The sequence below is a fragment of the Caretta caretta genome, chromosome 1, assembly GCF_965140235.1.
Source record: "Caretta caretta isolate rCarCar2 chromosome 1, rCarCar1.hap1, whole genome shotgun sequence".
In the NCBI taxonomy this organism is placed as follows: Eukaryota; Metazoa; Chordata; order Testudines; family Cheloniidae; genus Caretta; species Caretta caretta.
This window is the reverse complement of record NC_134206.1, coordinates 226,838,874-226,862,489: the sequence shown is the minus strand read 5'-3', so window position 1 is coordinate 226,862,489 and position 23,616 is coordinate 226,838,874. Positions and strand designations below refer to the sequence as shown.

The window sequence follows — 23,616 nt, the reverse complement described above, 5'->3', positions numbered from 1 at the left end:
TGAAGTATAGGATAGATGACCAAAAAGATGTAAAGGTTTTATATTTTATTTTCTCACGTATGTCTAGATTTTTTTTGTTTTTTTCTGCATCACATAACAGGACTTGAGAAAGTGAAGCAATTTTAAAACATTCAAAAATGTTTACAATCACTCAGTCTTAACTCTTGGGTTAGGATAATAAGGTTCAAATGTAAAGTTTTGTGGATTAATGTTCTGGAATTGGTAGAATAATTCTAAATGCAAATCTGAAGATTTGCACTCATTCTTTTAGAGTTAGAGAAATAGGTCATGATCAAATGTGGCACTTTGTGACATGCTGGCAGTGCAACATCTTGCTTCACACATCATAACGTCTTATCATGACACAGCGCTGTGTAGCAGTGTTTGTAGAGACTAGTATTCCATTGCAGGGTCACTCAGAACATCATGGTAAGATCATTTATAGGCTTTTCTCTGGTGCCCATGTGCCTGTGCTTAGCTCTTCCTCTACACCCTTGCACTTTCCTGTGCATCCCCAACTCTTCCTGCTATTAACATGTGCTCTTCCTTCATGTAACCATCTATTGCGGTATGTGTGTGTGCATGTACGTGTATGGCAGATGAGGATTCCCTCTCACAGGGAGAGGGGGCTGGCAAAGCGTATGCTAGGGTAAGACGGTGCAGGGCACAGTGCATGGTTGTTCTGCTTGATCCTTAAAGGCTGCTCTGATATTACCTTAAGAGGCATCTTGGTCCCCACAGCCTGCAAAGGATCAGGAGTGCAGAAAGGAGGCTTAAAGCTACCTTTCCCACCCCCCACATTCTATCTGTGCCAAGTGTAAACTCAATGCAGGTGCGAATCTGGCCTCCATGTAATGCTGTATTTAGTGAAGTAGGAAACTGTTGCATTTTGACACATCATACTTTACTTATATTTATCTAGATTAACATTTACCTTTAGTTTCTGTAAGTGTCAATTGTGGAAAAATAAGACAGAAAGAAAAGAGAAAATGTAGTGATATGATTAAGATTTATTGGAAGACTTACATTAGCTCACTTTTTGACAATATATAATGTTCTCTTAAACATTTTACAGGGATTTTTTAGGAGAACAATTCGACTTAAACTCATCTATGATAAATGTGATCGTACCTGCAAAATACAGAAAAAAAATCGTAATAAGTGCCAATACTGTCGTTTTCAAAAGTGCCTTTCAGTTGGAATGTCACATAATGGTACGTAAGAGTGCCCTTAATAATTTGTTCCCAATTCCGCAAGCAGGCATGTGAATAACTTTACTCATATGAGTAGTTCCACAGAGTTACTTGTGTGAGCAAGTGTTACAGGATTCAGTCTCAGGTGTTTACAGTGTATTAAAATGAGGCCCTGATCCTGCATTGAGAATGCTTGGGTGCAGAATTTTGTTCTCAGTATAGGATCAAGGTCTAATTAGTGGGGTTCATTTGTGTTTTGCTTTCCTTCTTTTCCTGTGCTCTGGAGTAATCATGTTTTAGGTGCACGGTGTATGGACAAATTTTAAAGGTCATTTTTCCCCAAAAAAACCAAAAGTTTCCCTTTCAAAAATTAAATGTGGAAGAGGCATGTAAGCATGCTTGACTGGGAATGAGAAAAAAATATTGAAGGCTAGCTTAAGAATGTATGTTTGTGAGATTTCTCCTCTGATGTGTAATTCAATTTGATCAACAAAATGAAAGGTCACTAAAAGTATGTATTAGTTCACTTTTACAACTTTACTATTGGGGTCATCAGAAAATTGCCTTTCATTTCCAGAAAATATATCTGAACTTTATAGTTGCTGTTTGTTTGTCTGGTCCTCTAAATATTCTAAAATCATTTCAATTTTGTTTGTCACCAAGTAGAATAAATCTACAGTTAAATACTTAGTGTGTGTCTGAAATGTGTCTGAAATGCAATTGTCATTAATATTATTTTAAAAAACTTTAACTTTTTATTCTATTACTTCCTTATGTGCAAGACATTGTTTGCATTTTGGAACTTGTTTTATATGCGGATGAATATATTTGTATTCAAGCACCCCATATCTTCTGAGGATTTAAAAATATAGTGAATTTAGTAATTTGGCTTAGTACTTGATCTGAGTGTTCCAAATTTTTTATTTATGGGACATAGGTCTACTGGCTGTTTTCCAATCTTTCACAGCAAGTGTATAATCATTAAATAAATTTCTAGTCTGGTTTAGTCTCCTGCCAGCATGGCTAGAATAGGATGCTTCAACTGAAGTCAAACAGTTAGTAGTACATTGCCCTTTCCCCTCTGCATACAACAGAGTGCATTAATTCTGGACCACTGCAGCTATCAGCTTATGCTCTGAAGCATGACATTTGATTATCCTCACTGGAGATTGGTGATTTAATAATTAGGGACTAATTATGTGGGGAAGGGCTGTCTTCTTTAATTCATGGCTTTATAGGTAGGACAGGCTGCCTCGAATAGTCATTACTCCTTCTAGATAGAAATCTGACTGCTGTATTCAGGGAGGGGAAAAAAGTATAGACTTATGTAGAATTTATGTATTTGTTTCATAATTGTGTTTCTACCAGCAATTCGGTTTGGACGAATGCCAAGGTCTGAGAAGGCAAAGTTGAAAGCAGAAATTCTAACAGGTGAACAAGATGTGGAAGATTCAGAAATGGCAGATCTTAAATCTCTTGCCAAGAGAATTTATGAGGCCTATTTGAAAAACTTCAATATGAACAAGATCAAAGCCAGAGTCATCCTTGCAGGGAAAACCAATAACAATCCAGTACGTGTTTTTGCTTTAATTTTATTGTGGCGCTAAAATGTATTGGTGGTAATACAATGAACTGTAGAATTCTTAAGCAAATCATTTAGGAATAAGTGGTGTACTACTATGTGGTAGACTTGAAATATGAAAAAGTAGTACCTGTCGTAAATCTGGTCTTTGATATGTAAGATCAGTATAATGGGAAGCTTTAGAAAATAAAGTTGTGGTTAACTTGTAAAAGAAAGATCTCAGTAAACTACTAGATGATGTAGAGCAGCATAATAGGGTTGGCCACCTCCTGAGCACTCCCTCGTGGCTGTGGCACACTGCTTCTTGTAACCCTGGTTTCCCCTTCTCATAACCTACTAATTCCATGGAAGCTCTGCTCTCTCAATAATACCCCTCCGTTGGACTGGTTTATTATTAAAATTTTATGCAAAATAGTCCATAACAATAGTCCCAAAATAAAATTCATTTATCACACTCAGTTTAAATAGTGATTAAGATCCCAACAGCTAGTCCCTCAATATGCCCTATACAACACACCAGCCACTTTGACCACACCCAGACCCTGTCAGTCCTCTGCTCTTCCTCTGGCCCTGGACAGCCACCCCAGCCCTTCCACCTGGCATGCAACCCCACTCTTCCATGCAGAAACAGCCACAGCCTCTCTTGCCAAGGGAGCATCCCTCACTCCCCCTGGCCCTCTCTTTGTTCCTCTGGGTTCAGTTCTCCAGCCCTGGAGATGTTAGCAGGTAAGCTCCTCCTCTGCTTTTGGCCTTTGGCTCTAACTCTTCAGCTTAGGGCCAGCAGGCAACTCCCTTTGCTGCTCCCTGGCCTTCAGCCCTACCGCCCTGGCTCTCTGGCTTGGGGATGCCAGCCAGCAAACTCCTCCACTGCTCTCCTGCCTTCTCCCAGGGATCACATATAGTTTGTGCCAGCTTTTATCTCACACTCAAGCTTCTCCTCCCAGGCAGCCCTGACTCACCAGGTCTCTGTTTCCCTAGGGCTCAAGTGCCCTCTTTTAAATCCAGTTAATTGGCCAAATTGGAATGTGCTGCTCCCTCTTAAAGTGAAGGCCAAAGTGGAATGTGCTGCTCCCTCTCAAAGTGCCAATGTCACCATGTGATAAGGGGCTAAATGGTGGGGGAAGTAAATTTAGTTATCAGAAAATGAAATGTGATATCTGACTTCTGACTTGTTTTAGTATTGGGGAAAAATGTATTTATTTCCCATTAAGACTATAATAATGGTAATAAAATGTAGAATTTGTATAACACTTTTCATCCACAGATATCAACGTTCTTTGCAGAGGTAAGTATTGTTATCAGCCTTTATACAAATGAGGAAACCATGGTATAGAAAGGTTGTGCCTTGTTCCATGATCACAAAGAGAGACTTAGTGACAGAGTTGGCAACAGAATGCAGGTCTCCTGAGTCTTATTTTCCAGCTCTAGGCACTGGTCCACACATTTTCCCTACTCTAATTTTATGGTTTCCTTTGAAGGGGGAAGTGAACAAGGTTGAAAAGGAATTTGATTTTTATTATGGAGCTTATTTTTCTTCAACTATAACCTAGCCAGTCTCTTATATTAAGTGGTGAACACTATCTGATTCTTACTCAGGAGTACCAAAATCATTACTATTTTGTAGGAAATTGTGTAATATTTGTTTCTCTTATGAGTTAATCAATGGTTCTCTTGTGGTATCCTTGATACGTTAGCGCTCTGCCATCCCATTGTGTGTACCCAGTCAGTAAAGCACTTAAGCACATAAATTGTCCCACTGACTTCCATGGAACTCTTCACATGCTTTAAATTAAGCATGTGCTTAATTTCATTGCAGGTTAGGGGCCTACAAAAATCTAAAACATATAGTATGGACCTGCACACAGTACTTCACAAACTCTTCATAAGTTATAATCAAGACATCTGGTTATGTATCTACTGTAGGTGCAGTGGACCTGAATTTCTAGACCTTGCATTTTGTGTATTCATTTACATCTGTGCAAAATTGATGTACAAATTGCCAAATCCAGAAATTTCTACTCATACCAATGATAGCATTTTGCACTTACTTGGGGTAGATGTACATGAACAAGACAGTGGAGAATCAGAGCTTGTATATTCATAAATAAAATATATTTTCCCCTGTACATGGGAAAGAAGAGGATTTAGATTATTTAACAAAGTCTTTCCTTGTGTAACCCTTCTGTGAAGTGGAGTCAGCAGCAACAAGGGTCACCTTCAATATTGAGGGGTTCTTCTTAACCATTCAAAACAGAACTAGCTCAAGCCTCCACCCAATGATCTGGGAAAATGTAATAACCACCCGTGAGCGCCTCTGAGAGGCACTACTTCCCCACTTGCAAGCACTAAGTCTGTGTATAACAAAAGAGAACTGTTAATAAAAGGGAAGGGAAACCAAGCATAAGTTTGGGAAAACACCACAACTGCATTCAAAAGCATGCAACCATAAGCAAAACCTGACCCCACGATGTATTGAGCAGTGTTCTTTGCCTAAGTTTTCCACCTTGTGGTGGAAAAGTCTGACAAACAAATGATCCTTTAAGGAATCACATACACCCCTCTGCTGCATCCTACTCACAGTTGGCTGTCCTTGGTTAGCAAAGACCGAGAGTTCAGAGGTGTGTTCACAGGGGTTCACCTCCCATTCCAACAAAGGGGGAGGAGTAATCAAGCAATGTCTCTGTGGTTGCTGTCTGCCTCTGCAACTGGTTGTTTGCTGCTGCCTCCACTGCTTGTCTCTGGATTTTCTTTCCTCTCACCACTGTGCCTACACCAGGTCTAGGGCATAGCTTCTAGATCTGATCATTAGTGATTCAGCTCTGGTAATCGCTGTACAGAAACAGTGACTCTCAGTTGAGTCTAATTAGCTCTGTCTTTAAACACTGGAGAGCGGAAAGTCAAATGGTGTGTAGGATTCTTTGAGTAGAGTCCACACTACCATGTAGGAACATCTGACCCCACCTGTCTCTTCTTTACTGGTATTTGTCATCCCTATCATGCTTAGTGAGTGAAGTTCCATTTAAGGTGACCCCTTCAATCCAGGCATGCTAAGTACAGTTCTGCTGCCCAACATCAGCCAAAAGTGATAATTTTAGCAAAGCAGCTTCATCATGCTATGCTAAGGTGACCAGATGTCCTGATTTTATAGGGACAGTCCCAATATTTGGGGCTTTTTCTTACGTAGGTGCCTATTTACCCCCCCATACCCTCTCCTGATTTTTCACACTTTCTATCCGGTCACCCTATGCTACGCACCTAGGCAAGTAGGCATATCTATGCAAACACATTCTGTTCCTGAACTCTCTTCCCTCAGCTCATTGCTAGATGTCAGAGGAGAGTTCATTCATACCTGCTAACACTTGTAGAATATGCCTTTTAATATTTTTTATTTGACAGGGTTTTATTTTTTTTTAAACATGGATCCTTCAGGTTCAGTTGGTGGTGATGGGAATCCAGCTTACTTGTTGCTGAACAGTACTTTAGCAGTTAATTTCAATAAATTCTGATTCTTCTTCAAGTAACGTTCCTACAGGTGCTCCACTCTAGGTCCGCTGTGCCTTTGACCTGAGATTTCTCATAGCAGAGTCTGCTCAGCCTGCACATGCGTTTGTCAGTCTCATCCCCCCTGCTGCTGTTATATAGCACAACGTGGGCAAGCCACCGTCAACCACCTTGGGCTGAGACGGAGTTTTAGCAGTTGTCCTATATAGATTTCCTCAACTCTATTTTTCTCTCTTGGTGATGGTTGTAGTGTTAGTGTTAATTTTTCCATAGTTAGTATATACTACTATTATAGCTTTTTTCTTTTTCTTTTTTTTAATATTTTTTCTATGTACTATTTATATAGACTTTAGATCTGACATTTTTTTTCTGACTGGGAGGTGATGCCCAGTTCTCCTGGCTTCAAGCTATGTTTGTCGTGCCAGGAGGCAATCCCAGGCAGCCTCAGACATGCCCTCTGTATCTATTGCTCAAAAGTGCAATTTTTGTCTGGCCTTTAAATCAAGAGCCAGAAAAAACAGAACTAAAGCTTCGCTTCCTCGTGATGGAGAGCTCTCTGTCTGACCTCCAACCCAGGCCAAGGGAGCCCCCCATATGTCAGTCCCCAAGCAAGTCTGCTGCCTTGGAGTCCCACAGTTCCAGGGCACCCAAGAGGAAGATACAGGACTCCTCTCTCAAGTCCTCAAAAGAAAGTGTTCGCCACATAGAGATTTTACCTCTAAAAAGTCAAGGTTATTGGTTCACTTAGCTACTCCAGCACCCCATTCAGGTACCTGGCTCTCAGTTCCTAAGGTACCCAGGGTACAGTTAGATCACAAGGCCACGGGGCCAGAGAGACCCTTGGTACCATTATCAGATCGAGGCAGCAAGAAGAGCTCTTCCTCAGTATGGAAGAAGTCCACTGAGGTTCCGACCATGCCTTCCTTGGGGCACATGAGATCTTCGGCTCTGTCAACCACTGTGCTTCCCTCTGAGCACCTGAAGACTGTGGTATCATCAGGGTCCTCGGCCATGACTGACATCATGAGCCTTGGTATTGATATTTCTCATGTTGCTGCAAGAGTTCTGTTTTTCCCCAGGACCTGGCTATAACTGAGACTCCTGACTCGGCTCTTCAGCTCTGATTTGCTGTCAGTACCAAGAACATCAAGATCACCTGAAATGATTTCACCTCAGATCTCTCCAGGAGCTCCACCATTCCTGAGTGAACCTGAGGAAGAGGATTCTGAGGAGGATCTTGCCTTGGTCTCACAAGCATCAGTCCAGAGGTGGTCTCCTCAGTCCTTCAGAGGGCCCTTCCCAGAGGCTTCTGCTGAAGCTGCAACTACTTGCAACCCATGATTACCACCAACACCTCACTGTTATGAGCACCCTTGGGTGCCTCCTAGTATGCCTTATGCAGCTCCTCCTTGGCCATATTGCCTCCTTGGCTTATTGCCAAGAATTTTCCAGATCATCCAGTACCACCCACCATAGAGACAGGCATCCTGCATGACCTGCTCCCTCTAGGAGACCTGACCCTCAAGAGGATTCTTTTGAGGAGCAGGAAGCCAGTGAAGAGGTTTCTCTTACAGGAACATTTCCTCTTCATCTACAGATGAAGCAGTCATGCCTCCTCCTCCATCCCTGGTGGGTGATTTAAAACATTGTCAGGATCTGAGCAAGAGAGTTGCAGACTTCTTGCAGATTCCCCTCAAGGAGGTTACAGAGCCTCATCATAAGGTGCTTGATATATCCTTCGCTCACCCTCTTTGGCATGCATAGCTTTACCTGTAAATGAGGCTCTTTTAGACAGCTCTTTTAGATCTGGCTCCAGCTTCTATTCTGCCTACCTGCAAAAGAATGGACAAGAACTATTATGTCTCAGCAAAGGACTCAGATTTTATTTCCCATCCCTCACCTAACTCCTTGGTGGTGCATGCGGTGAATGAATGTGGTGGGCAGCACCACCCTAAATCCACGCCTCATGACAAAGACCATAAGCACTTGGACCTACTAGGGAGAAAGTCTTACTCTTCAGCTTCCTTTCAATTTAGAATTGCCAGTTATCAGGCTTTGATAGCAAAGTGCCATGTCAATTATATCAAGCTAACTTCATTTGTCGATCATCTACTGGAAGAACACAGGGAACAATTCCAGGCAATTGTTGTGGATGGCCTCCTACTTGCTAGGACAACCTTGCAAGGCTCCCTTAATGCTTCTGATACTGCTTCCCATTCAGTCACTACAGTGGTGGTGATGAGAAAAGCCTTTTGGCTCCAGCTGTCCGGTTTCCCAAAGGAGATTCAGAATACAGTTGAGGAGCTGTAAGCTGTTTTCAGATAGCACAGACAAGTCTCTGCAACCACTGAGGGATTCTAGAGTGACTTTGCATTCTTTTGGCATTTATACTCCTACATACAAGAGAGAACTCAGCAAATCTCAGATGGTCCAGAGATTCTGCCCCGTCCAATTCCTTCCCTCTGAGAGCAGTGGTCTCCAAACTGGGGTGCGCACACCCCCAGGGGTGCACGAGATGATCCCAGGGTGTGCGCAGCAGCAGGAGTGCCCCCGGACGGCGCTCTGCACGTCCCCTCCGGCGGCCCACCTGTGGTAAGTCTTCCGTTCTTCTGTCTGCGGCGCGTCTGCGACAGGTCTTCCGGTATTCACCCTGGGGTGCGCGAGCCAAAAAGTTTGGAGACCACTGTCCTAGAGGACGTATGAGCCACACCAAAGAAGGCATAGGTTTCAAAGAAGGAAACCGTCCACTTCTCAGCCTCCTTCCTCACACACCAAGCAGCAATTTTGACATGGTGATTAAGGCTCTGAACCAGTGTTTCCTCAAATTTTTTATGTCCATGTGTGGAATGAATTTTGTTACGTGCACCAATATGGAGGTGATGGTGGTGAGGTTTGGAGTGTGGGAGGGGGCTTGGGGCTAAGGCAGAGGGTTGGGGTATGAGGCAGCATGGGCTCTGGGTTTGGGGCTGGGGATGAGGGGTTTGGGGTGCAGGCTGCAGCAGCTCGGTGCCGGGTCAGAGGCTCCTCTCCCAGTCCATGGCAGCTCTGGCTGGGCTGGGCTTAGCTGGGGTCAGGCTCCTCTCCCTGGCAGCTCTGGCGGGCTTGGGCTGGGGAGGGGCTCTTCTCCCTGCCTGCGTGGCCCTTTATAGCCTGCTGCACAGCTTACAAGGAACTACCATTCTCATCCTCTTCAGCTTCACTGGTTCACCAGCCTTCCTCCCTTCTGCGACTGCCTTCGCCTTAAGTTACTTAAGTTAAGTAGAGCCAGGGAGTCTATCACTACAGACAAGTGGGTCTCCACAACCCACTTTGCCTCACTTCCACCAATGAACCATGCTTCCCATCCCTCTTCAGGGACCCTTCTCACGACAGAATGCTTCAAGATATAGACACACTCTTATATATGGGGGCTATAGAACCAGTTTCCATATAGCACAGAGGGAAGGGACTTTATTAAAGTATTTCCTGGTACCAAAAAAGAGTGGAGGTTGGAGACCCATCCTAGACCTGAAACTACTCAACACCTCTGTGAAGGCACAGAAGTTCAAAATAGTGATGCTTACAGTGATAATTCCATTAGAGCAAGGAATTGGTTCTCAGCCCTCTACTTTCAAGATTCATATTTCCACATCACTATCCACCCATCCCACAAATGGTTTATCCATTTTATTGTTGGCCAGGACCACTATCAATACTGATTGCTCCCCTTTGGCTTATCATCCGCCTCAAGGGTCTTTTTGAAGGTCATGTTGATGGTAGTTATGCAGGAAAGTATTCTCTTACCAGGACAATTGGCTGCTGAAAGGAGGAGCAAGATCCTCTTCCTTTTGCACCAAGACATCAGACTCTGGAACTGGTGCATATGAAACAAGCTCACTATCACGTTGGCATTCAGAATGTGACTGCAGACTCACTCAGCAGACACTTCTTCCAAGACAAGTGAGAAATAGACTCCAACATATTACACCACAGATTCTGTCAGTGCGGTACCCCCCAGATAGACTTGTTTGCCACTTCTGCTCAAGGGGCAGATTGGGTCACCAATCCATAGGGGACACTTTTCACCCTCAGTGGATGTCAACCCTACTGTATGCACTCCTGCCAACTCTCCTAATAGCCAAAGTTATGCTCAAAACAGAGCCAGAGTAATTCTAATAGGTCCAACTTGGCCCAGGCAAACATGGTTTTCTTACCTGATACAGCTATCTGTTTGCCCTCTGATCACTCTCTGCATCACTCCCCATCTCGTCTCGTAAGAATGCAGGAAGATTTTTTTCATCCCAATGTCACGATGCTTGGTCTCAAAGCATAGCTGTTGGTGGCTCATGCGATTAGAGGCAGCCTGCTCAGAGGACATAAAAAGAGTGATATTACACAGTAGGAAACAATCTACTTACTACATGTATTCTGAAAAATGGATGTGGCTTGCCAGTTGGTCTGACCACGGGCAGCTTTCACCAATGACTACATCGCTTCTGGATATACTAGACTACACCCTAGCTCTGAAAACCACGGGTCTATTGATGAGCTCCATAAGAGTCTCCCTGTCAGCCATCATGGCTTTTCACCACCCATCAGAGGGCTATTTCGTCTTTACCCACCCGACCACAGCAAGATTCCTTGGAGGGATGGGAAGAGAAATCTTTTATCTTCCAGTCCAGTTCCCTACCCCAGTATTGGACCTCAGTCTGGTCCTCAAATGCCTCACAAGACTGCCCTTTAAACCTCTGGCTACCTGCTCACTGCTCCATTTGCAATGAAGATGGCATCCCTGACAGTGCAATGGGTTGGAGAAATAGAGGCCCTAATGGCATATTCCCCCTTCACAGTGTTTTAAGGACAAGGTCACACTGCGGCCCCACTTCACATTCTTACCTAAGCTCTCTTTTGAGTTCCATCTCTATCAGCCCATTCATTTGCTTGTCTTCTACCCCAAATCGCATCTGAATTCCCAGGACACACTGCTGCATACCCTGGATTTTGTCTAGACAGAACAAAGCCCTTCAGAAAGATCAACAAGTTATTCATCTCGATAGCAGACAGATCAAAAGGGTCAGCAGTCTCTAACCAGAGACTTTCCAAGTGGATATCAGACTGCATTAACTCGTTACCAGTCTTGTAACATTCAGCCACCTTCACTTTCACGCTCATTCTACAAGCTCTGTTGCCACTTCCATGGTCTTCTTCTAAAACCTACCAATCATCAACATCTGTAGAGCCACTATTAGGGCATCCATCTGTACGTTCTCCCAACACTACGCAATAACTCACGACTCCACCTCTGATACTGTGTTCAGCTCGACTGTATTTTCCACCGTATTGGACTCAGCTCCGAAGCCTCTTCCACCTTAGATGGCACTGCTCCATAGTCACGTAGAGCACCCGTGGGGAGGCTACTTGAAGAAGAAGGAGGAATGGTTACTCCCCCTGTGCAGTAATTGTGGTTCTTCAAGATGTGTTCCCCTATGGGTGCTCCACTACCTGTCCTCCGTCCCCTCTGCTTCAGAGTTCTCAGCGATGGGGCTCTGCAGTAGAGAAGGCACAGAGGGCAGTTTGCCCATGCAGTGCTATGTAACAACTGCACTGGGCACAAGACTGACGAACACAGAAATTTCCAGTCCAAAGCGCAGGGAACACTAGCGAACCTGAAGTGGAGCACACATAAGGACAAACATCTCGAAGAACTAGAGTTACTGCACAGGGTGAGTAACCATTTCTTCTTGGCACAACTGTAGTTCATTTTCAGAAATTACAAGCTCTTTTACCTAGAGACAAGGTAGCAATATTAACTTAGGGTCCCAAGATGGATTTGGCAATAAACTTCTCCCCCCGCCCCCCACCTTGAAAGAACAGCATTTTATACTGAAAAGGTGTTAAACTTTAATGACCCACAGTATTTAAAAAATAGGTTAAACCTTTTAAATGGTTTAGAAACTTGGACGTTTTGTTTGCCCCCCATGAAGTTATGTTAATAATATTTAGAAGTACTGAAATGGTGCAGAATGTAGCTACCATAAGCAGATCAAAGATGGACAAGTACCAGTGAAATATCACTGACTCCTAAGAAATATATTAGTTATCTAAATAGAGATTAACCTTTTCACTCTGTTAAATCTTGAAGTCCTTACTCCAGCAAAACTCACTGACTACAAGGAGAGTTTTGCCTGAAGGAGAACTGAATAAGGACTTCACCCTATGGTTTACTTACCTTAGATGGGAAATACTTTGATTAACTTAAGGAACCAGATTTATAACTGGTGTCAACTTCATTCATTTCATAAACCTAGTTTTTTTTAATGGCTAGCCCTTTTTTCTAATTCTTGCTCTTCAAAAATATTTTGAGGCTTTATAGTCTGGTTATCATTTTCCTGAACTCTGATCACTCTTTTAAGAAATTGTGGCTTTTAATTAATTTTTGAAGGAATCATCTCCTCAGTTTGCACTACACAGATTTCTTTACTTAGAGCATCCTCATTCATGGAGAAAGTTCTTGCTAAGTGCTGAATATTTTTATTACTTTGTGAGACACTGTTCTAGTGTCCTGAAAATCATTATCAGTAATAACAATCCAACACTAACCTTCTTAAATAAGAATAATGGCTAGAGCTCCTGCAGAAGATCAGTTGCACAGATATAACTTAAAATAAATAATTCAATAGTGAACTACAAGAACAATACAAAAGTCCAATTCCACTGATAGTTGTAAGCGGACTGCATAAATATGTGAAGTGTCAACCTATGTTTAAATGACTGAATGAATTCCTCATAGTCAAATTCCACAGTCCTTAGCGCTTACATAGCTAATATCCCACTGAGGTGAATGGGATGTGTCACAGATCTAGTCAAATGCCCCCTCTTGACTGTTCACCAGACTGCTGTGAGGAGCAGCAACTAGATTCCATGTGCTTTAAGCCATCAGAGCCTGAATAGAGATCATGCACTGCCCTTATCTGGGGGTCCCAGACACACTCTTGTAGTACAGACCCTTTGTCTAGCACCTCCTCCTGACAACAGACCTTGTAGTCCAACTGGCCAGCCCCTGGTGGACCACTACTTACCCTCAAACTTTTCATAACTTTAACACAGTCTCCAAGGAACTGTAGCCATGTGGGCGTTTTAGGTTCACAGGTTAACTCTTTTTAAGAGCGCTTGAGAGGTGCAACACATAACACACATGTGGACTGACTTTGTGAAGAATTCTAAACTGCCACTGCTCTTTACGTAACCACTTAAGATATACACAGGTCTATATTAAAATAATACATCCTCCGCACATTTCCCTGCAACACTTTTTCTCATCACTACAGAGAATTCTTTGAACTGGGATTTGGATACCCTAGGGATGTCCAAGATCCTCCTGCTGCAGCTCATGGCTTGACTTCTGATTTATAGAGCTTGCTTTCTCTAACCTTGGTTGTTCACATAGCTAAACCCCCTTGCTCCCACTATGAAAGCATGCCCAAACTTATCCCCCCGTCTCTATGAAAGCTATCCCAAAGCTTTCTAGATGGCTCTGTAAGTCCCTCAAGTTCATATGTCCCACCAGTAGTCCCTGGTTCTTGTGTCCTGCTGCTGGTAATTTTACATTCTCCAAGCCCTTTACTCCTTATAGATGAGCTGGAGGGAGTGACTTGTCCCGGCTCCAGCCAACCTCCTTAGTATACGTATTGACCAGTCAGTGCACAGTCATTAATGTTAACTGCTTTCCATTGTTTCTAGCCTGGGGCCATGGCTGTGCTATAGTGGTATAGCTATAGTGTGGCAGGCTACACTGACAGAAGGTATTTTTCCATCACTCTAGGAATTCCATTCCCAGAGCAATGGTAGCTAGAGCAACAGAGGGATTCCTTCAACCCAGCTGCATCTACATCAAAGGTTAGGTTGGTATAACTATGGCACTCAACAGTGTGGATTTTTCACACCCCTGAGTGCCATAGCTATGTCATCCTAAGTTTTAAATTTAGACCAGGCCTGGGAGACTTGTGCTGATAGGTTCATCAGCAGTGGCGGATACACATTGACATAGAGACATTCCATGATAGTGTTTTTCATAAGAACAACTTGACCATTGCAACCAGAATTCGTAAGCTGTATAGATAGATTTCTCAAATCATCACAGGATGCCATCTGCATAAGTGCCAAATAAGAAGTAGTAATCTGGTCCTTATCCTTTTAATGGCTGAAGACTGATCAGTGTGGGGAATTAAATAGTCCTCAAAATATTTATTTTGTAAATGGATTAATTGGTACCTTTCTCTGTAGCCATTTGTTATACATGACATGGAAACACTGTGTATGGCAGAGAAGACTCTCGTGGCAAAACTGGTAGCCAATGGAATCCAGAACAAGGAAGCAGAAGTTCGAATCTTCCATTGTTGCCAGTGTACATCTGTAGAGACTGTAACAGAACTTACTGAATTTGCCAAATCTATCCCTGGCTTCTCAAATCTTGATTTGAATGATCAAGTGACTCTGTTAAAATATGGAGTTTATGAAGCCATTTTTGCCATGCTAGCTTCTGTAATGAACAAAGATGGGATGCTAGTAGCCTATGGAAACGGCTTTATAACTCGGGAGTTCCTGAAAAGCCTAAGAAAACCATTTTGTGATATTATGGAGCCGAAGTTTGATTTTGCAATGAAATTCAATGCACTGGAGCTGGATGATAGTGACATTTCGCTTTTTGTGGCTGCTATCATTTGCTGTGGAGGTAAGAGATAAATATCTGTTCTTTGAAGTAATATTTATGATTTCACTCCCATCGTTTAGTAATTAAAAATGGAAAAGTATATTTCGTTGTAATTTATGGAATTATGACAATTCAGTTCTGTCACTAACAATGTTTGTCTCATGTTAAATTATGTTTGGTATAAGATAAATACTCATTAAGGCCTTAATCCTGCAATGTATTGCACAGGGGTCTGCCCATTTACAACACGTTGTTGGATTGGTGCCTTGGGGCTTTCTAGTTTTAAAAGTGGGATGTGAAGAGTATCCCTTCCTTGAGGAATAGGGTTGGGCATGAAGAAATATTTCTAAACTCTGAAAAAGGTGGGAAAATACAATATGGGGCTGATAGTGGAGTTAGATATTCCTGTTTCTTTTAATCTCATCCTTAGAGGCCAATAAAATTATGGCTTTGATGTTGCTCTTTGGTACATGTGAGTGGACCCACATTGAAATCAAAGGGTTTTGCGCAGCCACAGCATTCTGCCCAGGCATTTCATATTGCAGGATTGTGACCTTAATTTTAATGTTTATTTCCAGAAAATAGCATTCTTAAATTTGAGTTAAGATTATAAATACTTTCTATGTTATAGTGCTTAAAGTTGTGCTAGATCAGTGGTTCTCAACCAGGGGTATGCAGAGGTCTTCAAGGGAGTACATCAACTCATATAGATATTTGCTTAGTTTTACAACAGGCTATATAGAAAGCACTAGCAAAGCCAGTACAAACTAAAATTTTATACAGATAATTACTTGTTTATAGTGCTCTACATACAGTACACTGAAATGTTGTAAGTACAATATTTATATTCCTGTTGATTTATTTTATAATTTATATGATAAAAATGAGAAAGTAAACAATTTTTCAAGTAATAAGTGTGCTGTGACACTTTTTTGTATATTTCGCCTGATTTTGTAAGTAGTTTTTAAGTGAGGTGAAACTTGGGGTAAGCAAGACACATCATGCTCCTGAAAGGGGTACTGTATCTAGAAAGATTGAGAACCACTGTTCTAGATGATTGACAGACGACCTCAAACAAACCACTGCCCAACATTGTTTACACTCTAAATTTAATAATTTGGGGGGCTTAAAAGAATGTAATTTAAAATAAACAGAATGGAAAAAAACAGAGTTAAGGTTTCACTTTAAAACTCCTCACAAACATTTGGAAATACACAGTCAAGGTGCTCCAGACTCTACCCTTGCAGCTCTGGATCCTTATCCACCCATATTAACAGGACAGCCTTTCACCTCTTCTCCCAGTATTCACAAAATGAGGCATATATCCCACAGTACTGTCCCATACTTAACATACTGCACCAATTCCTTCACTACATATAAGCCACCTGCCCAGCCTATATCTTCCATCTTTTATTTCATGTGCAGACCAAAAACCTCTGCCCCAACATCCCAACTTCTTACTGTCATCAAGGTACCGCAGCTTATGACCTGATACCCTCTAAGTACAATCCACAAACATCACCCCCCCATCATGATTTACTATAAGACAAAAGGCCCAGTATACCTTGTGAATATTATTTTTTACTGCACACAAACTGTTAAAAGAACATTATTTAAGGTTGTAAACTCAAGCACTCAAAAGTTAGAAAATGCTGGAATTGTCCATGCCTGTGCAACTCTATTTCAGCCCTCTTCTGCATATTAATATGATCCAGTTTTTAATACATGATCACATGGGTATTTTTTTTCACAGGACCCCTGCCTCATTCAGTGCACAGGATAGTGCTTTGGAGGTGCAGCAGGGCTGTGTAGCAAAGGAGAGCAGGAGCCCTGCTTTATTTGTTACAGAAGTTTGAAGGTGTGTAGTGAATGAGATAGAAGGTGGTCACTAATTGTGTGTGCGCCTCATGTTCTGGGTGCCTGACCTGAGACCCTGGGGTCTGATTTGCAGAAGAACTGAGCACTTACAGTTGCAATTGAAGTAAAAGGAAGCTGTGCTGTGAATATAATAAACACTCTATAATTCTAGCTACACTGAACAATCAGGGCCTAGGTGTCTGAAATTTGGGCACCCAAAATTAGTGGATACTTTTGACTGTAATCTCTGTGTGCCTCAGTCCTCATCTGTAAAATGTGGATAATAATATCCCCATATCTCACAGGGTGTTGTGAAAATAAATGTATTAATGACTGAGAGATACTCGGATACTATGGTGATGAGTGCCACAGAAAAGTTCATGAAGAAATTAATAATTCTATCTTCAGGGCAGGGTATGCATAGTGGGCAGTAAATAAAGCCTGGTGCCATACACAGAACAAAAAGGAGAAAACAAAATATTAAATAGCTGCTCATTAAGTGAGCACCAGCCACCCAATGCACTGAATGAGGGAGTCCTGGGGGGAGGAGAGTGAGGGGAGGGAGATGTGATCATGTAAGTAAAGACTATATCGTAATTAGGCTTGGCAGAATTCTATTTTTATATATAATTTCAATGGATAATATTGATGTATTTTTTTTCTATTTTATCACTTTCAATTTTCATAGTTGTGGGAGACTGCAGGAGCAGGCAATAATTATTTAATGACAGTAGACGTAGAGTCAAAAAGTTACAGATTTATAATGGTTAAAACTAGGGCTGTCAAGTGATTAAAAAAATTAATCACCATTAATCACGCAATTAAAAAAATCACGATTAATCGCACTGTTAAACAATAAGAGAATACCATTTACTTAAATATTTTGGATGTTCCTTACATTTTCAAATATATTAATTTCAATTACAACACAAAATACAAAGTGTACAGTGCTCACTTGATATTTTTGATTACAAATATTCGAATTGTAAAAAGCAAAAGAAATAGTATATTTCAATTCACCTAATACAAATACTGTAGTGCAATTTCTTTCTAATGAAAGTTGAACTTACAAATGTAGAATTATGTACAAAAAATAACTGCATTTAAAAATAAAACAGTGTAAAACTTTAGAACCTACAAGTCCACTTAGTCCTATTTCAGCCAGTCGTTCAGACAAACAATTTGCAGGAGATAATGCTGCCCGCATCTTGTTTACAATGTCACTCAAAAGTGAGAACAGGCGTTCACATGGCACTATTGTAGCCGGCATCACAAGATATTTATGTGCCAGATGCACTAAAGATTCATATGTCCCTTCATGCTTCAACCACCATTCCAGGGGACATGCGTCCATGCTGATGACAGGTTCTGCTCGATAACAATCCAAAGCAGAGCGGACCGACGCATGTTCATTTTTATCATCTGAGTCAGATGCCACCAGCAGAAGGTTGATTTTCTCTTTTGGAGGTTCGGGTTCTGTAGTTTCCTCCTCGGAGGGTTGCACTTTTAAGACATCTGAAAGCAATCTCCACACCTCAGCCCTCTCAGATTTTGGAAGGGACTTCAGATTCTTAAACTTTGGGTCGAGTGCTGTATCTATACTTAGAAATCTAACATTGGTACCTTCTTTGCATTTTGTCAAATCTGCCGTGAAAGTATTCTTAACACGAACGTATGTTGGGTCATCATCCGAGACTGCTATAACATTAAATATATGGCAGAATGAGGGTAAAACAGAACAGGAGACATACAATTCTACCCCAAGGAGTTCAGTCCCAAATTTAATTAACGCTTTTTTTTTTTTAAACGAGCATCGTCAGCATGGAAGTATGTCCTCTGGAATGGTGGCTGAAGGGACATATGAATGTTTAACATATCTGGCATGTAAATACATTGCAATGCTGGCTACAAAAGTGTCATACAAAGACCTGTTCTCGCTTTCTGGTGACATTGTAAATCAGAAGCAGTCAGCAGTATCTCCCGTAAATGTAAACAAACTTGTTTGTCTTAGCGATTGGCTGAACAAGAAGTGGGACTGAGTGGACTTGTAGGCTCTAAAATTTTACACTGTTTTGTTTTTGAGTGCAGTTATGTAATCAAAAAAAATCGACATTTGTAAGTTACACTTTCACAATGAAGAGATTGCACTACAGTATTTGTATGAGGTGAATTGAAAAATACTATTTTGTTTATCATTTTTACAGTGCAAATATTTGTAATAAAAATAATATAAAGTGAGCACTGTACACTTTGTATTCTGTGTTGTAATAGAAATCAATATATTTGAAAATGTAGAAAAACATCCAAAAATATTTAATAAATTTCAATTGGTATTCTATTGTTTAACAGTGCAATTAATTGCAATTTTTTTAATCAGTTAATTTTTTTAGTTAATTGAGTGAGTTAACTGCTATTAATTGACAGGTCTAGTTAAAACACAAATTGTCAACATCACATGTCAAAATATACAAAATAAATATCCTTAAATCAAACTCTTAAGTTCTCAGGCAGCATTTTTCTTACTCTATGCATGCCTGGATTATTATCAATGGAAACACTTTTTGTTTCGTGTGTGTATGGTGAAATCCAAATTTCCTGATAAATCTGATCTTTCCAAGCCTAATCATAATGCTTACACCCATCCCTAACTCCTTGTCCCATTCCTGTCCTCTCCTAGCCAGTCATCTTCACTCTTGAGGCGTATTGTTGCCAAGCAAGTGGTAGTCTTGCCCTTCTGGACTCACCACCCCAGTCCCAGTCAACTTCAACATCCATACCCAGTTCCCGTCTCCCCCCCACTTCTACCAGCTCTTCATCTAATCTGTCTCTTTCCCCCACCACAGCCTCCAGTTGATGCTCCTAGTTCAAATTTCCCTACCCAGGCTCCTTGTCCAATTTCATTGTCATCCTCCCGCTCCGAGGCACCTTGTCCAAGTCTGTTTGCCCAGACAGTCCCAGTAGTCCCTGTGTACCAATGCTACTCATCAGATCCATCTCCCTTTCTCCCACATCCTAAAACAAAGGCCTCCCTTTCATTTGCCAAATTTGAAATCCCTGTTCCAAAGTACAGGTGTGCTATATCTTTCCAAATAAAAGATTTATTTTTTTTTTTTTAGCATGGACAACATATATGTTTTTCCCAGCCTCATACTTGGAAACAGCTGAAGTTCTAGCCCGAGGCACACACCTGGCATGGAAAATTTCAGCCCACATATTTGTCAAAGTTACAAGCAACTGAAAACATGATCTGATAATGAGAAGTGTCTCATAATCTTAATGATAATAAATGGTGTTGCCAGCCTCCTCTATGATTAATTGCATGATGGTAATATCTATCAAGTACCAATCCAGATTGGTGACTCATTGTGTTTGGCACTGTAGTAACATAGTAAAATATCTTCCCTGTTCCAAAGAGTTTACTAAAAACACCCAAATGCTTAATCATATTTATCCTTCTGATTGGGATTGGAGACCCCACAGCCTTCATATAGAGAACATAAAATCAGATATCCAGGCTAGACATATCCACTGTACTATAGCAGAGGGTTTGTGAGTCACGTAGAGAATTCTCTCTTCAGCCCATCTTGAAATAACATTGGCAAAAGTCATGAGGACCTATTTATTTATTTTATTTTATTTAATAAAGTTAGTCTGTACCAGTACTCCTGACAGAGTATTCCATAGCTATTCAGTTGTATTTCAGAAGTTCACTGATGACAAGATTTTACTTTGGGCCTGATCCAAAATCACTGGTGTCGATTGGAGTAATCTCATTGTCTTCAGTGGGCCCCTGGAGCAGGCCTTACATGCAGATAAAATATGAACAATGGTAAGATTATATGACGTGTATTCTTTTGTTTGTTTTGAGAACAGATCGCCCTGGTCTTGTAAATGTAGAATACATTGAAAAGATGCAGGAGGGCATTGTGCATGTACTAAAACTTCACTTGCAAAACAACCATCCTGATGACATCTTCCTCTTCCCAAAACTCCTCCAGAAAATGGCGGACCTCCGACAGCTTGTCACAGAGCATGCTCAACTTGTTCAGATAATCAAAAAGACTGAATCTGATGCACTCTTGCATCCTTTATTACAAGAAATCTACAGCGATATGTATTAAGGCTTTTTTGTAATTTTTTCCACAGTATTTAAAGCCAAGAGCAATATTAATAATAGATTGGAGAAAAATTACTTTGTACAGTTATCGGCTGTGCTTAATTCAAGAACATAAAAAATCTAAATTGTAGGTAACTGGAATGTCATGCTTCTTTTGTCGTGGGTTCTTTAAGTACTTTAGAGAAATTACATAGTGCTCATGAATTTGCTCATAAGAAGCTTTGGTTAATTTGAAATTTGAGGGTTAGCAAGAATGTATATGTACTGAACAAGTAGATGTTTAACAAATCTGAATCTGTTAACTAACACAGACCTTGATTGATCAAAATTATATTCTGTATTGGGCTAGTCGTTGAGCATTAATTTACCAAATAGGGCAAAATTTGTTCAAGATACATGCACTATCTTCTAGAGATTATGTACTCTTGGTTTAAATACTTTCATGTTCATTATTGAGAACCAACTAGCACTTTCAATTTTTTTCTCAAACAAGAGTCAGGCTAGGTGTATCAAGTGGCTGGGTATAACTATACATGCACAGGTATATTTATTTGAAAGATACTTACTTTGTTGCTGTCTGAATTATGGGAGAAATAGTACTACTAAAGTAAATTTAGGATTAGCCTTTTGAAAAGTCTTTTTTTAAAAAGTTAAAGGATTATCATGGTGTAACTCACATAATTGCTTCCCTGCCATTGCGGGAGCCTGAGGCACTTAGGTGCACCTTGATCCCTTCTAGTATCCCATGGGATGTAATATCCAATGACCAAAATTAGACCAACCAAAGTATCAGTGTGTGGGTCCTGGGTGATGCTGGTATCCTCTGATATACAGGAGGTCAGACTAGTTGATCTAGTGGTCCTTTCTGGCCTTAAACTGTACTACTCTATAAACTATGGAAAAGATATCTTAGCAAGATGCTTGTTAGTAAATTATACTTTACAGTGGGGGAATGCTTTTTCAAAAGTGTTCTAATGAAACTAGGGGAAAGTCCCTTTTGGGTGGAGTATATTGTGTGCATCTTGGAGAAGTCTTAATAGCTTAAGATGAAATTTTTACTTTAAAATGCCATTTTGAATTAGCAGGACTTGGGGAGTCTCCCAGAAGTCTGATTCTTGCCCCAAGGAAGCTGAATTCCAGATTGTCAGAATACAATAGCTTCAGGTGGTGGTCTACTCTGAAAAATGATTGTACAAACATGGCACCTTTATTCTTAACAGATCTTCAACCAGTTTGTATTCAAAGTGTTACATATTTACTGTTCTGAAAAAATATTATTTTACATTCTTTGCTTATATTAGCCCCTCAAACCTTAGTGAACTGCCTTCTGTTCCTCCTTACACATTGTCAACAGAACTATTAACTAAATTCTAAATGCACTATATTTTGCCCTCCTTTTTCTCTACCCCACTGGAGGCAACATGTACAGAAAGCAGAATTTGTAGACACTGATTGCACAGTTGTAAAGGAAGGGGGCACAGCTTGGAGAAAATAGATTCATGTAATTGAGGGCAGAATCTGAGCCACGGTGTACTACTTACTGGTGATGTAAACCAGAATAACACAGCTTTAGTTTATGTTCATGTTGTCTGCGGGACTGGCAGTTAGAACAATCATGGTACAGTAAACTGAGCACATTTAATCTGAAAATCATTGAAACATAATAGACATGAAACTCCATCCTGCCACTTTGCAGACTACTGTATAAAGAATGAAAACAACTGCTAGCCATGAGTTTCTTTTGGGAGTAACATTTAAAATATTTATTAAAGACGGTCTCTTTCTGCTCTTACCTTTCTTTTCCTTTTTACCCTGACAGTTTCTCTATTGATCTTTTTTTATTGGGTGTTAAAACAATGATCTTGACAGCCAATTTTAGTAATACTTTCATAGTAATAATTTCTGTGGCAGAAAAGGGTCAGTTTTCATGTCTGCTTTATTGCAGCATGGTTTCAAGGCTTCAGAATCATAACCCTTCACTAACAGAATCAACCTGGGTGTAAGGTTTGTTGAATCCCAGAACACAGAACCGTGATCTCTGTTTTTATCATTGAACTTGTTTCTGCTAGAGACTTGTTGGTACAGTTAGGCTTTTGGTCATTTGAGCCTTACATATTGTAAGATGATTAGAGTGATTTTTTTCAACTTACACATTACAAGTGTTAAAAACAAATTATCTATACTTCCATCAGTGTGTTTGGAATCTATTGCAGTTTCTGTGCTTATGTAACCTCTCAGGCACACACAGCTCAAACTGGAGTATGTGTCTGGGGGAGGGAAAAAGTAAAGAGTGCATGCACACAAAATGATGACATGCATACTACCTTTCCCATCCACCATTTTTTCTTTCCACAGTCAAAAGTATGGATATAGTACATCTGCCTTATCTATTCAATTAGCGAATAGATTTTCATGTTTTATCAAAAAATTAGTGAATTGAGAAATGATCTCCTTTTATGTATTATGGCAGTACATGGTGTCTCTTCAGAAAAATGAGAGGATTTCATCAGTGGTACTTTCTGCTACTAAAAATGCCCATTGCCAGTTGCAAAAGTTCAAAAATCATGAGTCAGATGCCAAAAAATTATGAGGTTGGCTTAAAAACTATAAGATATATAATATCTTTGATTCTGGGGGGCAAGGGTGGTCTTTTAGTTTCTGAGCTTTAGGGGCTTTT

General features: G+C 40.7%; 1 protein-coding gene and 1 long non-coding RNA gene across 2 annotated transcripts in view; one reads left to right on the top strand and one right to left on the bottom strand.

Annotated features, from left to right (window-relative positions):
• PPARA (peroxisome proliferator activated receptor alpha) overlaps nt 1–22,731 on the top strand; it is a 30,179-nt gene extending 7,448 nt beyond the window's left edge. The window contains 4 exon segments of the mRNA XM_048824573.2: nt 1,076–1,214; nt 2,562–2,764; nt 14,539–14,986; nt 20,696–22,731. Of these exon segments, the coding sequence (XP_048680530.1) occupies nt 1,076–1,214; nt 2,562–2,764; nt 14,539–14,986; nt 20,696–20,943 (1,038 nt within the window). The 3' untranslated portion in view covers nt 20,944–22,731.
• LOC142069560 (uncharacterized) lies at nt 991–12,068 on the bottom strand. The gene is made up of 3 exons (XR_012665452.1): nt 11,152–12,068; nt 10,470–10,618; nt 991–8,108 (listed from the first exon to the last, which is right to left on the bottom strand). It is a non-coding gene; the product is annotated as an uncharacterized LOC142069560 (long non-coding RNA).
• Nucleotides 22,732–23,616: the final 885 nt, after the last annotated feature.